The sequence below is a fragment of the Dermacentor silvarum genome, chromosome 4 (genome assembly GCF_013339745.2).
Source record: "Dermacentor silvarum isolate Dsil-2018 chromosome 4, BIME_Dsil_1.4, whole genome shotgun sequence".
In the NCBI taxonomy this organism is placed as follows: Eukaryota; Metazoa; Arthropoda; class Arachnida; order Ixodida; family Ixodidae; genus Dermacentor; species Dermacentor silvarum.
In genome coordinates this window covers 141341096-141357187 of record NC_051157.2, presented here as the reverse complement: position 1 = coordinate 141357187, position 16092 = coordinate 141341096, and the positions used below count along the sequence as shown (strand labels likewise).

The 16092-nt window shown below is 53.9% G+C and overlaps 1 protein-coding gene across 2 annotated transcripts in view; it reads left to right on the top strand.

Annotated features, from left to right (window-relative positions):
* Positions 1 to 16092, top strand: part of LOC119450689 (MOB kinase activator-like 2) — a 145419-nt gene that overhangs the window by 26458 nt on the left and 102869 nt on the right. Inside the window, exon 1 of one of the 2 annotated variants that reach the window (XM_037714201.2) lies at positions 816 to 1332. The exons of the other annotated variant lie outside the window; for it this stretch is intronic. Within the exon in view, the coding sequence (XP_037570129.1) occupies positions 1277 to 1332 (56 nt within the window). The 5' untranslated portion in view covers positions 816 to 1276. Of the gene's footprint in view, positions 1 to 815; positions 1333 to 16092 lie in introns of those variants that run through there. 2 annotated transcript variants of the gene reach the window in all.

Here is a 16092-nt window from a genome sequence, read left to right as displayed (position 1 = left end):
GTGGTGGAGGTTATATATATATATATATATATATATATATATATAGAGAGAGAGAGAGAGAGAGAGAGAGAGAGAGCAACTGACGGTGTTCTGCTCCTGACCAGCTCCCGAACAACACTTTGCAATGTGGTGAACGTGGTTTAAATCGTGGATCCGAGCTCTCAAAAGAGGTGCGACATAATTAATGTCATCGCATTTCTCTCTCATTTACCGCTAAATGGCCGCAGATTTCCCCCCCTCTTTCTCGCATGAACAGGGCAGCTTTTTATTGGACGGTATTCTCTATTACACCCACAAATTTTTTGTTCACAAGGGCATGCGGCTCGTTTTTTCTTTTTTTTTGTTCTTTTGCGAATGATACCTTCTGCTTCTCCTCTTAGCTTTTGAGCACTGCGTTATCTCGGTCGTTGGGTTTCCTGCCGCGCGACCGCGAGTGCGGTGAAGCCTACCTTCTACTTCGTTCACAAAAAATGAGTGGAGTTTAATCTCATATATAATCGTTTTATTTCCAGAGTCAGATCTGATCTTTCTCGGCAACTTTTCGTTACAGATATATAAATTTAGCGCTCATTCTTGTTGCGAATTGGTCAGACCGCCGGCTCGCAAAAGCTGGTGTACGGCCTCGTCGCGCCCGACGACCAAGGACTCCGGGATCGACAACGCGGCTGCACGTCTCCGAGGAAAACGAAGCGGCGCCTCGCAGTTCTCCGCTTCGCCACGCGAGGGCCGCCGGGCGCCGTCGTCTGCTCGCGGCGGCGCATCACCTGACTGTCGTGACGTCACAACCGTTCGTCTGCTGCTCTTGTGGCGGTCGTCGTCGTCTGCTAGCCCGCGCAGTGGTCCCGTAGCAGTCGCCGTGTAGCAGGCTGTGCGTCCTGTGGATCTTGGAGGATTTCTTTTCGTCGTCGTCGCAGCAACGTTTGTTGCGTAGCGCAGTTACAACCGGCGCGGCGTTGCCGTGTGTGGATGTGTGCTCCTGCTCGTACCCCTGTCTTCTTTGTGGTGCTGCTGGTGGTTCTTGCCGCGTCGTCGACGTGATGCGTCTCACCGGCAGTCGTGGCAGATAGAGGCGCACTCCACACTGCCCCCGCGACCGCATGATGCCACTACGTGTCGGCGGTCTTCTGCTGCGATCTCCCAAGTGCCTCGCGCCCCGACGCTGGCGGTCGGCGCGTCGTGTCCTAACCGCGACTGCTGCTACCTCGACCGCGGCTACGTAGACGGCGCCGCGGCCCAGCATGTAGGCCTCAAGACGCAGCGGATTTTTCGTCGCCTCATGTGCGCGGTGGCCCGGGCCAAGTACCGCGGGATGTTCATGCTCAACTTTGTCTGGTGAGTCGACGCGCTTTTGTATTTTTTTTTTGGCGACTGAGGGAGTGAAGCTGGTCGCGTGACGATGCCCCAATTGTGCTGTCCCGTTGCAGCTGCGATTAGCATATGCGAGCGTCGCGCGCGTGACGGAATCTTCTAGCCGCTCTCGCTGCGTCGCCTTTTTTCGAACGTGGCTGGTTACTACCGCGCTGAGACGCCAGCTGCGTCGGCGGTTTGCGATCCTTCAAAATGTCGCGTTATGCGAGGCGTGCAACACAGCTGTCTACTATAGAACTCCCATTGCGTTCGTGTGCGATTTGTGTAGAAGAGCATGTGTCTGAATCTCTCACGCGCGATTTGCGTCGACTGTCAACGCCGGCGTCGGACCAGCGTGTGTCAAACGCCACTGCCGAGAAAGTCGCGTTTGTACGGCGTGTTGACGTGCTGTGTTCGTCGCTCGGAAGAAGACGTCGCTGAGGTATTTCTATGGCGGACAGAACCGTTCTAATCTCCAGGTTCGCACGTCGCCTGTATATTTACCCCGCACTGCATTTTGCGTCTTTTGTTGGACACCTATCACCCATCTATTTGGTCTGCCTGTGAACTGTACTCGCCCCGCCGTTAGGTAGCACGTGTAATGCATGTCACGCGCACTGCGCGGAAACGTAGTCGTCGAGCAAAATTCACTTCCGTGATTCAGCTGGTTCCTGTAGCTTCGACAAAAGTGGCGCGTTATCGGCAGTCACCATCTATCAAGGAATACTCCTCCGTATGTAGCGTTTGCTGTAATAACTGCTAGATCGCGAATTAGACTTTTTCTTCGTACTCCGAAGTCACAGCGAGCTACACAAACTTGGCAGATGATGAAGTCACGACCCTAGCAGACGAACTCTTGGAACGAGTTTTGCGCGTCGTCTGCTGGCGTCGTCTGCTGGCAGACGATGCAGAACCCCTCTCGCTCCTTCCTTCACTTTCTTTACTGCTTCTCTGGTGCTGTTGCACTTCTAGTGCCGCCGGCGTACAGTAGTACTTACTTACTACGCGGGTCGCGTTGTCAGATTATCGAAGGTCGAGTCATTATAAACTCTCTTATGACTGATCCGCGTGTCCCATATCCAGCGCGATTCGCACCAGCCCTCGTCGTCTGCTACTACCCTCCGCGGTCACAGGCAGGGTCGCTCGCTTCAATTCGCTCGAGAAAGGGGGGTTGCATGGTTTTACGTTGGGGCAGCACGCGGACGCCGTCATCAAGGATGTGAGACGAGCGTGTGTATGTGTGTGTGTGTCATGATCGAACTGTTTGCAGGCGAATTGGAACATCGGCTCGCGTCGTTGCTAGGAGACGTGACCTCGTTTCCTCCCTCGCTGCATGCACGGCGTCGTGTGTGTGTGTGTGTGTTGTGCCAACGCGAATCTGCGTGCGCGCCAGCTGCGCTATAACTTTCTGCCGCGCGAGAGTCGTGACGGTGCAGCGGCAAGTTTTTCTTTTTTTTTCTGTAATGTTGCGGGAGTCGCCGCGCCAAGTCCAGAAACAGTCGGACGATGTTTCCCTTCTCTTATATTTTTTTTCTTGCTTTTTAGTTATTTTAATTTTGTCTTGCGAAACGCCGTAACCGGCCGTCTCGAGAGGGCCCTGTTCCATCTGCCGTGTTTTACACGTTCTTCTTCGGCCGTTTCTCGATTCGTTCCCTCCGTGGAAGATGCCCGCCGTTACGCCTTTGCGATGTGCGGGCGCTAGCGGGGGGTTCGTACCCTTTCTTAGAAATACGGTCGTGTGCGAGGTGGATGGCCGCACTTGCCGTGTCTGCACTTCGTCTGTAGTTCGAGTGTGTTATACAGCACATTTATGTATTTCTGAGAAGGTAAACCGACCAATTAGGCTATCGAGTGCATTTAATAAGCCGTCTGCTTTCTTTGACCCACCCCTTTCCTTCCTTGGAATCGGCGGCACCTTTGAATAGCCGGGCTCGCGCATCTGCGTTCTGCGCTTACGCTCACGTAGTTAAGCCTATCGCGGTTGTGCCGTAGTGGTCAATAATATTTGTGTTAATATTCGAGTGTCTTTGTAGCCGTGCTAGGTCGTTCCGGCGGTTGGCCAGTCGGTCGTGGTTGCACGCGTAAACTCGGTGGGAGATGTTTCAGGACGCGCGTCTTTGTTCGCAGGCTGCTGATTGCAGGCATGTCGCATCCTTTTTCTTTCTTTCTTTCCTTTTTTTTTTTTTTTGCCCCAGACGCGCTTTGCAATTTGATTCCGTGGAAATCGTAAAATGTCGCCAGTTCTGGTCATTCATTTTCAGTCTCTCCATTGCATTATTTCAATTGCTTGCCTGGAGACGTTGCGGTTGAGTCACTTGTATACGTGATGCTGCGACCTTGATGAGTCACTCCCACGAGAATGAGAATAAGCGATCGATACGTCTGCGCTCCGCGACTGTGTCGTCCCGATGTTACTTTTATAAACGCGTGGCAGTGTATAGAGCACACCGCGTTTCTTCTTCTTCTCAACTTCGAAGCGTTCAATCGCCGTCGCCTCTGCCACCGACTCGGCCTCTTGTCAATTTGTAATGGAACTGTTACGTCATCGTTGGACCGCCTTCGGGGGTCCCTTCGATTTGTCGTCCCGGAATTTCTTAGGACTGCGCCAAGCTCTGCTTCCAGACAACTTTAATGTGATAGCGTCAAGGGCCGTGTCGCAGAAAATCCGGCGTCGGCGTAAGCATCGTCGCCTGTCGGAAATAATCATGTTGAACCGCACCATCCCGAACCACGCCGACCGGGCGGCCCATCGCGTGGCGGAAGGCGTTGGTGAACAAAAATTGAACTTGTCAAAGTAAAATCCGTCAGAAAATCGTAAAGTATGACAACCAGAACCTACAGGCGTGATAGCGTCGGATTGTAATTTGAATATACGAGAAAAAAAAAGCCTGATAAGCAGCCAGGGATCTTTGAATGCTATCGCGTTGCACTCTTAAAGGCGAACCTTAAGCGTACTCCAAGTTGTAAAAGTACACAGTGTCTCAGGCAGCAATGTTTGTAAAACTGTGGCTTTGAATTACCTCTTGGCGGCATAGCGAGTCAACCGTAAGAATGAAGAAAGGAAAACAGCTAAAATGTTATCAGATCTAAGAGCTTTGCCTAGAAAAGTACTCTGACGCACTAGGATGGCCCACTGATAAGTTATACACACCGGTGTGTCTTCAGAACAAGGGACGAATGGAGGCGCATATGTCTTCCTCGGGATAAACTGAGAGCGAAACATTGAACGTAGCGAAAATCCCTTGATGAATATTACTATAGGGCAATTTGCTGGCTATTTCACCAGAAATGTCGCTAGAGATAGTCTCTAAGACTCCGGAAAGGTGAATTTGTCCTAAGGCGTCTGATAACTCGCTAAATTTAGTGACTTTCTCGCGAAGTTATACCAAAACTGTCGGGCAGTCCGGGACGACATGTCGAAGAAACCCCGTGTCTCGGCGTCTGTTCGTTCGGGCTGTACGAGCTATTGTACTCTCCAAATGTCACCAGGTTCGTATAATTTCCCACTAGATGTCCGGAGCTTGCGCGTGTATTGTGCACCTTCAGGCCGTCAGCTGAGAAAGTGATGGAAGTCGGTCGAAATTTTCTTTCTCTACCGGCTACTGGCATGTCTGGTTAGGATAATGATTGTGATTCATACTGGCATTCCCTTCGAAACGCGGCACAGCCAAAGAGTCACCTGGCCTGCTTGTAATAATTTGATATTACAGTCGAACCCGGGTATAGCGAATTATTGTGTATATGGAATAGCTGTAAAATTCCCTTGAAAATTTCTCTATAGTTGTATATATCGAAATACCTATATATCGAACTTTTTTGTGATCCCCTGCAGATTCGATATATCCGATTTCGACCGTATATATGTACGTGTATTGCAGTCTAGCATTTTTTCCTATACCTCTTCGATATTTTCTTTCTCCGTGAAAACCTCTGTCTCTGTATTGCAGCCTGCGCCTGTAACGGCTCCGGTCCTATATCAATCTCTATCCTGCCGCTTTCTTCCATCAATGCTCTAAACGCCGCTTGCTTATCTCGACCGCTGACCAGTTGATGCTTCCATCTGATTTGAATCTCGGCCGCTCCTAGAAGCTAGGTGGACGCAATTCCCTACGGCTCTATAAGCGAGGGGAACGATAGCTGGCGACCTCTCTCGTCCAGATGCCGCATCGAGTGGCCTGTGTATACACCAACGCTGCTGGGCTTATCTGGGGCAACCTTCGGCTCCTCCTTCGCTCCCGCGTCAAATCTCGGGCAGCAGCAGCAATGGACGAGTATAATAATAATAATAATCTATCGGAGCCGGGGGCCCGCGCGTGCTAGACACGCCCACCTACACATCGAAGGGGGCCTCTCGATTTACATTTCGCAGCGGGCACCCCCCCTCCCTGTGCTGCTGTTGCGAAGGGGGCATGCTCGCAGCGGCGTTCGATCATCATTCTCGAGCGCAACGGAATAATCGAACGGTGCCTGCATGGTTAACGGCCGGGGACGCACGCCGAAGAACCACGACTCCATGTTATCTCTCGTGGCGCGGTCTGCTCGTATACAGTCCTAGTATGTGTACAGTGTCGTTCACTTTTCTGTTTTCCTTGGCGGCGTAATTGTGGGGAGCAGGCGAACTGTCATTCGTTGCCGATTTCGTTGCGCGTCCTCCCGCGCTCGTCCCCGTTCTCATTTAATTTTCCGGTTTCTTCAATCGAACACAGGAGAGGGGGTTGACTTCCTCGTTTCGAACGCGTGTTCCATTGAGATGAAATGAAATGTGGGATCAAGAGAAGCAGCAGGGCCTCGTCCTTTCTTTGCTTGCTTGCTTTATTATTTTTTTTTTTCTGAATCCTCCTCGTTTCCTGGCGCTCGCCGATTCGCTTTCACCTAAATTTGGCGGCTGCATGCAGGGTGGCGGGGTGTGCCCGTTTCCTTTTTTTTGTTTTTTTTTTCGGCGCAGTTCCGCCGATACGTGATCGACTGCACACCTCGCACACCAACTGCGCGTCGTCGAACGTGCTCTCGGGTTTCGTTCGGCTCACGCTCCTAGACACCCTCGTCCAGAGAGGGAGGGGGGTTCGAAGTGAGAGGCAGTAATCAGCCTTTCTTCTTATTATTCTTATATAAAATTTTTCGTTGTATGCAATTGGTGTGTGGTTGTACAGTAGTAGCAACGCCCCGGGTCCGCGCCGGTAATAATAGCGGCTTTCGTGGGGGCGCCTTTTCTTCCCCGAAGACGGACGCCCGCGTCTCTGCATGCGCCCGGCCCACTTCGGAATCGATTAACCCGGAGGAGACGAACGAACATCGATTCTGCAGTGGCGCGTTCCTTTCTTTTTTGCCGGCTCTTTTCTCCTTGCGAGCCCCTGTTCGGCGGGTCCCTCGCTGGTTCGGCAGAGTCTGTTCTCTGTATATATGCTATTGTTCGCCGCGTTTGACGAGCGTATTGACGGTACCTTTGGGCGTATAATACGCGTAGATCCGTCGCAGGCGTATAGACAGACGGTGAGTATCGATTCGCGAGAGGAATTAAAAGGCGCGGCGTAAAGACCGAGACACACAATGGGGGCCGGTCCGTGATGTCTGTAGCCGTCAGGAGCGTTGCGTCGCGACCTTTGACATTGATGGAACGGCTTAAGGTCGTGTGCAATGCGGCGCTACGGGCAGCTGGGAGCCAAATGAGAGAACAGGTGGCGCTGACTTGGCGGTGTATTGTATTTTCTTTTTCTTCCTTTTTTTAATGTGGCGCGTAATACCTTCTATAGCGTTGTTGCAGCCACGTATTCAGCAAGGAACGGATTGACATAAACTATACTGCATAGGCGCTACACCCACGCGGCTGAGTTTTAGCGATGGGCCCTTGCATGATTCTTGGTTACGGTATTCGCAGCGCGGTTCCGCAGACATCTGCGCAAGTGGCCGAAGAAGTTATTTCCGGCGGTAATTGATCGAATTGTGCTGCTAATTGCCCCCCCCCCCCCCCCCTCGGTTGGTTCAAACCCACGCCACCAGATGATTTATCCCTTGCCACATTCTATATCTCTGTCCATCTGCCTATCGCGCAAAATGCTCCGATGGCCTTCCAGTGTCAGCAGTGGATGATGGATACTTTCTGACGCAGCCCCGACAAGAGCCTGGCACATGGCGAACGCCGCTGTCTTTCAAACGCAACTTGCGTTCTCACATGCGTCGCGAAAGTGCGGTTCCTTCAGCCTCGCGACGCAACCGCCGCGTCTCGCCTCGCAACCACTGCTCTCTCTATAGACGTCGTCGCGGCTTGCCCGGCTGCCACATACGATGACCCGCCGCAGCTACGAAGGCGCGAGATCGTGCGAGAGCGCGCGCTGTGGGTGCGGGAGGTCAGTGCGCCGACGTCCACCCCCTCTAGCTGCCGTCACGGCGTCAAGCGCGCATGCAAATGCGCCGACGACGACGACCCAGCTGCGCAGCCAAGTGCGCCCGGCAGCTCTGCCCCAAGGGGTGGCTGTTGCTGCTGCAGCGAGATGGTGTGTGCACGAAGCCCATCGTGGCTACGCGTCGTCTTCCCGCGTGACGTCCCATATGGTTGGGTGGCGCCCCCCTCCCCCCTCATATTGGAGCGCACGGCGGGCTTGCTTGGGCGCGCACGCACCTTGCAAGCCTGTGGGTCGTCCCCGCCGCAGCCTCCTCCTTCCCGGACTTCGGCCTCGAATTGATTGCGGCTCCGTTCGACCTCTACTCTCCCGGGTCCGCGCGACCGACCCTTTGACGGCGGCTGTGCTGACACAGATGCACGCTGACCTGGTGATGTGCGCATGGGCTGTGCGCTGCATGCGGCTGCTTCTTGCGTGGCGGCTGGATCACTCGACCGTGCTTTCCTGCGGGGGAGATACGGAGTTCGGAGAAGAGAGTGTCACGTGTGCACACTGCTCGTCTGCGCTTTCTCGGTGTCACCTTGCCGTATCGCTCTTCTCTCCTTGCGCCATCCAACGCCAACGTTATACGACATTTGTCGTGCGAATAAGGCGTGTGGTCACACTGTGAAATCTCGCGTGTCGCGAGATCGAGCAGGACTTTTGGAGTCACGTGCGCGAATGTTCGATGCAAATTCGACTAGACGTAGCAGAAGGAGCTTGATGTGGGCAAGTTGGTGTAACATACTTCAAGAAAATACGTATACTTCAAGACTATATACGTAGGTTTCTCGCTTTCCAGCCGAGCTGGCTGTTTTAATGTAGAGAGTATACTTTTCACTGACAGTGGACGGACATCTAGGATGGGTATAGCACGGTTCTTACACGTGCAAATGAGTCGACGCAGCCTCGCGCGCAGCTTTCCGAAAGTTCGGTCGGAGTCGACCTTTCGTGCACCACCTTTGCTGTTCTAAGTGCTCGCTGTCGAGAAGCGGCAGCGCCTGAAGAACGTTTGTTTGTGTACCTTTATCCGATGTGTGTACGCCGCTAGTGAGGTGGTTGTTTGGTTGGAATACAGTGTTATATGTCCCGGAATATAGGCCGTGTTGTCGGCTCTTCTTCCTTATACAGATCGGAATCAGGGGAGCTGTCTTCCGTCAGGCTCATGGCGAGTCCCCTTGTCTTATAACGTGGGCCCCTTCAGGCCGAGGCTCTGTTTGTTCTCCCATTGTTGTTCTCTCCCGAGTAACCACCTTTCTGTGACCCTCTTTGTCTCGCTTGCACTTCGCACCGTCATGGTTTGCGATGGCCTTCCGCGGCGCCGGCTTTTATATGCGCGCCGAGTGATGGGATCGCGCGTTGCCTCCATTGTTCGTCGCCTCTGCTGGTAAAGTTGTTGTAGTGTACTTTTATTTTGGTTACCACCAGCAGCCTTGACTACTGTCACGTGTAGGGGGAAAGGGAATATGCGAAATGGGGTAAGTGAGCTCAATAAAAGATGTATATAGGTGTTGAACCTTGCGCCCCTCCTGCTGAAGGATCCCGTACGTAGCAAACGACAGCTTGTGCTTTTCTGCAAGCACGGTCGCCTGACTGCTCTTGTGGAGAGCAGGGCACTGCTTCGCGGAGCTATAGCGCGCAGCTGCGCAGTTGCCGGCACAAGCGCAGGCGTGTCGATGGAGCGAGCGGCTCGAACCCCCGCACTATAGTGTATATATACCGTCCGCAATGTTGTACGGAGTGCCCGTCGAGTTGGCAGGACTTGCACACGAGGCGTGCTGCAGGCTCCGTTCGCGGCGCGCTTGTGATGTTCGCGCGAGGTGCGTGATTTACGAGGGGGCGACGCGACGTTGCGCGCTGGAGATCTCTCCCTGCTCCTGCTTGACCGCGACTTTCACCCGCCTATCTTCGCTGTTCGCACCTTCAACGCGCGGCTCGCTGCAGTGAGGTTTCTTTCTCTCTCCCGCTGCATGTTGCTCTCGGAGGTCGCAACCTCGGCACGCCGGCGAGGAGGGATGACGACTTTCATTTTTCCGCCGTCGATTGTCTTCTTCCTTTGCCGCCGTCTCTTAGCCTTTTTTTTTTTTTTTTTTCTTTCTCGGTGCCTTTTGTATATTTTACCTCAACGCTGCTTGCGTGGTGTCCGCGGTCGTGTGTACTGCCGCGCCCGCTCTTGTATGGCGTTTTTACAGTTTTACGGTCTTTTATTGCGGCTGTCGCGCGGCGCGTTTCTTCCGGTGAGCCGCTGTCCGCGGAGTGGAGGCAATCGACGCTGGGGTGGAGGTTCAGCCCCAGTTGCACCGCTTCCGACTGTGCAGACGGCGTGGTTTATAACCTGCAGTTCAGTAAAAAGACCCGCAACGAGGCGCCGCAATCAGGGGAAAGAAATTGGGACGTGTCTTGTTCACAACGCTTTCAGTTTCTGCCGTGCATCCGGCCGCCCGGGTGACCAGTTCAGAGCAAAAAGACCGGTCGAAATTCGCACGATGGGGGCAAACTTTTACAACGAGATGAAGCGAGTTCACGTTAGCATTTCTCGTCTGAGTGTCCCCTCGCTAATGCTGTGCGCGACTTCGTCGCCGTAAACAAGCTATACCAGAAAGCTATACAGCTAAATTTCCGATGAATTCACATCCCGTACGTTCGCATCATCTAAGGCTCTGCAGTCCAGTGCCTATATAAATCGTCGCGTCGATATAGGGTGCATTTTTCGAGGCAGGTGGTCATTTGGGTTCACCACTGAGTGTATGTATACTTGCGTGGGCCCACGTTATGAAAAGCTTCTTATAGAATGCGCGTTATTGGTGTGCTTCATCTTGTTGCTCTCGTAAGACGCGAGCGTTTCGCCCGGTTCCACAGCGTGTTTCACCTGTTATCTTCAGGTTGCGAGTTCTCCGGTGCATTGACAAGCACGGCTTTCGCTGCTGCAGTGAGACGTTGCACTGGGCGTTAATTGCTTCCCGCACGAATATGTGAAAGTAACCTTCTTAGGCGATCAATGACGAATATAGACTTGCCTTTCGCGAGTCACACCTTACTCGCGCCGATTGAAACTGACAAGTTTCGTGAAAAGGACGCAGATGTACTACCGCGCTTGCATATGCGGTTCCGGAAAACTCCCGAACGCACACGCACACAGCAGGTGCATGTGCGTGTTTTCGTCGCGTTGCGCGCAGGCTTTGCGGCATCGCTGTCTTTGCCGGTGACCTCAGCGCTGCGTACAAGACAGGGATAAAACTGTATTATAAGAGAGTTGGCAGCTGCGACGCGGCCTCTTCCCCGCAGCCAATGTAAAGGGCACTGTCCGTGTATAATATCGTCGTCTCCTAATGGGTTATACAGCGTCGGGAACGTGGCCAAGGCGCGGCAGGAACTCTCCGTTTCCTTCCGCCGGTCCCACCGAACAGTTTCTATTCGTCGGTTTCTACCCCCCCCCCCCCCCCCCCCGCCCCCCGTTGTCTATATAGTATTTTCGTCGTACCGTCGCTTTCCGTTGTGTGCTTTTATACGAACAGGGTTCGGCTTATGTGTCGCATAATAGATCGGAAAGACAAAGGCCTTGAGGAGAGCGATCGCGTCGATTATGCCGCCGGGTATCTGTAATATATATATACAAAGGTGGATATGATGCCGAAGGAAACGAAACGCACGTCGATCTGAGGGTCGGGAAGGGATATATAAAAAAAAAAATTGCGAATAAGTGAACGGCGCATCAGAATATAACGCGAGGAGCTATAGAGGAGGCGGATGCCGAGTTGGCTGGTGGGGGTCGTGGTGGTAGCGCGCGCCCGCTTCCCGACGCTCTTGGTAATCTGCCGTGCGCATATGGAAAGGGAGCGTGTGAGGGGGGAGAGTTGCTTTCTTTATATAGCGTATCGGGTCCGCGGGCCCGTTATTCCGGAGACGACGGTGACGTGCTTGCGCCTCGTCTCTGGGCGGGCGTTTTATATCTTGGCAGCCCCGTGCACCCTCGTCTCTCGCGAGGCTGGCGGGCGTCCTTCGGCGAGCTGGCTGCCCACCCCACCTTTCGTGTCGGCGTATCGCGCGACGACAACCTGTCGCCGTCCGTCAGGAGTGGCGGCGCTTTCCAAACGCGTGCGCTTGTATTTATAGCCGCGTGACTCGGAATCTGCCGCCCCGGTGGGCTCTGTGTGTGTGTCGGGGGGAGGTGGGGACGCGGCTATCGCCAGTGTTGTATGCGGGTGCGTTCTTTTGCGAGGCGTACACACGACGACAAAGCGCGAGCAGGTATATATCTGCCCTCGTCGTCTTGTCTTGCGAAGCTGTCGACTGCGACCGCGGCGAAGCTGTGCGTGCGGCCAACCTGGCTGCTTGGCGATCGTGTGCTGAGAAGCGCAGTGCCTTTGGTCGCCTGTAGATTATTATTATTATTTTCCTAACCGTGTCGCTGTATACGAGCGTGTCACGCGTTGACGCTGCCTCGAGGTGAGGAGTATACGCATAAAAGTTATTAACATGGTGGTTGTAGTGAGATGCTCGGAACTCTTCCTTGTCCGTGATTGCGAACGAGGAAGTTCTGGATGAGCCTCGGTTCGTCATGTATGTAGATATACATATGCGGATGAGAACCGGGGGTTCGATCGTTTTACAGTGACGCCCGATGCGGGAGCGCGAAAGTGGTTCGTAGCACAGACGAGAAATACGAACTGTTAGGTTTCTAATTCGAGGGCAGGCGAACGCAGAATGTGCAGCTGATAAGCCCTTTCCGATCGCCTCCATGAGTTATATAGTGTGTATAGTGTACCAAATCACGAGGAGACGGTGATTCACACGTGTGCCAGGTGGTGACGTCGGCTCTATTTACACGCTTGCTTGTCGGGAAGTGGCGAGAGATCTCCGGTATGAGTCGCCTATACGTGCGTTATCAATAATTGTGGTTTCGGCCGTCACAGTTGTTTGGGAGGAAGTGGCTGGACCGGGACTCTATAGGCGTATATGACTCGCTGTATAGTGGTCACTGCTCAGTGCCTGTCGGGTCTCCACCGACAAGGTGTGTGTCACCTGCAGTAATCCGTCTCACAATCGCTTTGCAGTGCAGTGGAAGATGAGGGGGAGCATATTAGTCACTCGGAGTACAGGTGATGTCAGTCCGCGACGTATATCGAACCGCACTTCCGCCGCGCCACTGTCACTTTTATACAAAAAATCGGAACGTGTTACCGGTGGTCATTCGGGACTTTAGAAAGTAGATTTGTGTAGCTCTTGACTATATTGACCTTAAACGTATGTATTTGCAATATAGCCGAAGCACGGAACTATATACTTTCTTTTGCGTAAGTATCTAAGTGGTGCGCTTGAAGCGTGTGGCGATGCCTCACGACTTGGAGACGTAGTAGTGTCTAGAGCAGTGACGTCACACTCAGAATCTGCGCGCAGTGACGGTTAAGTATCTGTCCCATTCGCGTTTTTTTAGTCGTTGCGTCGCTTGCTCTAGGCACAAGTCGCGGCCTCTATACCTGTTGACCTCGCTGTTCCGACCCTTGCATGCACGGTCGGCGTGCGCTGGGCGGATGTGTTTAGGGCCACCGACCGCAGCGGTCGTGGTGCGATACCGTCGTTGCGCCGAACGCTGCATGCCTCTCCATATTGTGGTGCGGTGCGGTGGACGAGCGGGCAGGGAGGCGCACCGCGCCCAGCATTCGACGCCTCCTCGACTGTTCGGGCTTGTGGCCGGCCGGCCGACGTTGGCCAAGGTGGACGGCCGCGGTGGGCTCGGCTCTCTTGGGAGCGGTGTTTCTTTCTCGCATGTGGGTGTCGGTGCAGATTAGGGGCAAGGCGAAGAGAGGGGGTGCCATAGCTGCCGTAGCAGCGCTAATGCCGGTGACGCGCGGCTTGTCGGAGATGCCTATCCGATCGCGCCGCGCTCCTCAGCGCAAACTTTTCTCTGCTCTCGTCCTGCTGCAATGTGGTTATTTTTTCGCCCCCACTTGTAACAGTTGCGTGCACTGTGCTGCCGGCCGCCGGCGATCGAGGATGGGCGCCCTTGGCATTTGGCGGTGCGCGCGCGCGTTCCCGTTCAGTCTGAGCGTTCCCGTTCCGTCTCAGCCGCGTGCCCTTTGTCGGCGCCGGCTCATTGTGCTGATCGAGAGGCCTGCATGCACTATATAGTTGGGTGCAGCGTGGCAGAAACGGCGCGGCTCTTCTTCTGGTGGACGTATATATATATATATATATGGAACATTTCTTTAGCACACGGACGGAATAAATATAATTTAACTGAAGATTCCCTCCGTGTTATATTGAACGAGGCCTTAATTATTGTGCACAATGTCATCGCGGATTGTACGTGTTTCTCGTCGTTTGTTCCGAATCTGCTGGTAAGCTCGTGTTGCTTGTTACGCGTGTTTGTTACATATACGTGTTTGACTGTATATACGCTGTTTCGTCGATTGCTGTCGAGTGATCGGGGAGGAGGGGCGGGCCAGCGGAGCTGCCTAATCTGCGGCTTCTTCCTTACCTCGCCTTTCTCAACGCAAATTGTGCACGCTTTACATTTGTGAGCAACAAAATGAAGTCGACGTCAAAAGTCGAGGCAGCGGGATCTTCACTGCATGGCAACCGTCTTGACGGGGCGACCGGCTCGTATTATTACTCTCAATGAACCGACAAGGATACATCGTTGCAGCGTCATATCGGATACGTGGGATAACCGCGGTGGGTGTCGAACGAACTGTTGGAGCAGCGTGAGCCCAAGAGTACTATGCCATGTTCTTCCTTTTCATTGTTATGGGGTCTTCCAACAGGGCACGTTTCGGGGGCTAATTCTGCGCTCGGCGCGGCCACCTTCGATGCAGGCCGTGGAGCGTGTCCGCGAACATGCCTGCTTCCGGGGGCCACCGCGTTGCGAGAAACTGTCCGACCGGAACTCGTGTGCCCGCGTTAAAAAAAAAAAAAAAAAAAGAAGAAGAAGACGAAAAAGACGGTCGTGTATCGTCTTCTCGCCAGACACGTACACATCAGAGGCGATGCTCGTTGTATTGCAGTCCGCCACGAAAAATTTACGGGACGCGGGTCGCACGGCAAACCTGGGAAATTGTGTTCTACTTAAGACTCGCCGCTTTCAGTGTAACTGATCGCTGTGTAAATCGCCGAGACATTGAATTCGAGGCTACGCGTTCCTGGGCTTCCCGGAAATGCAGCTTTTTTTTCCCTCTCTCTCTCTCTCTCTCTCTCTCTCAAATCACGCGTCTCGTAAACTTCTGGGGCCCGACACTGTATACGTCCTCCTGAAAACACACCTGTATACGCCGTCGCGCTTCGTCTTGGGACGATCGGCGGTCGCCCGAGGCTCGCATGTCCATCGGGGCCCCGCTGGCTGCACGCATCTCTCGCCTCGATCGTTCGCGGGTACTACTGCCTTTGGTCGCGGAGGACGAGCCACTCCCATGGCTCGCTCTCTTGCGTGTGAGCGTGCGATGCCGACGCGATACGGCCGGCTCCGAGGTGGTTCTTTTATTTTTGCCTGTTCGAGGGGGTGTGTGTATGGGTGAGCGACCGACCGTAATGAATGCCGTTGCGTCGAAGGACGTCCAGGAGAGTCCCGCGCGACGTGGACGCTCGGTGCCGGCCCTTTGGTTATTGTTGCTGATGCATCGCGTCCTCGTTTGCGAGAACCGGTGGCGGTGCCTCTTCTTTCTTGTCCTGTCCCGCCGCCGCCGTCCGTCGTGCTGACAGTTGTACCTCCCTCGGGGACGTCGCTGTCGGACTCTCGAAACACCTCCTTCTCTGCGGCCGCGAATGCCGGTCACGTGGCCGCCCGTCACCGTGCCCGCGCGCTGGATTAGCCAGCCGGTCAACAGCTGCTGCGTGCATTGTATTTGTTTCCTACGCGGCGCGTGCTGCCGGAGGAAGCGCGACGTCGTGATGCCGTCTAAATGCATTTATACTCAGTCTCATATACTTCGTCTGGAAATCGTGCTACCCGTAACGGGGGGCTCACGAGTCACGCCGGACTTTGTGCGAGCTGCACTTCTTCGCGCGGCTTCGTTTTTACTGTTGTGTGTTGGCCGTCTCAGTGCGACCTGTCGACAGCAAATGGGCGTCGCATTGGACGGTGACTGTAGCGTATGTTCTGTGTATGTACTCCAGGTGCTTCTGGCTGTGCTGTGTTGCAAGGGCTTGTTGACCCCGACCGGTGCTTTAGCTTTTGCGCGCGAAGTCTGTGGCTCTCCGTCGAATCTACAATCGTTGTTAGTTGTCCGCAGTTTGCATGTATTTTGAGCAAAGGTCCAGGCTTCGGCGTCGTTTGTCCGAGTTCGCGCTGTCAAACGTCATGTTTCTACGCGGGTTTCTGCGAAGTGTTTGCGCGTGTTTATCGAAGGCTAGTAGTAGGGAGTATACGAAGACG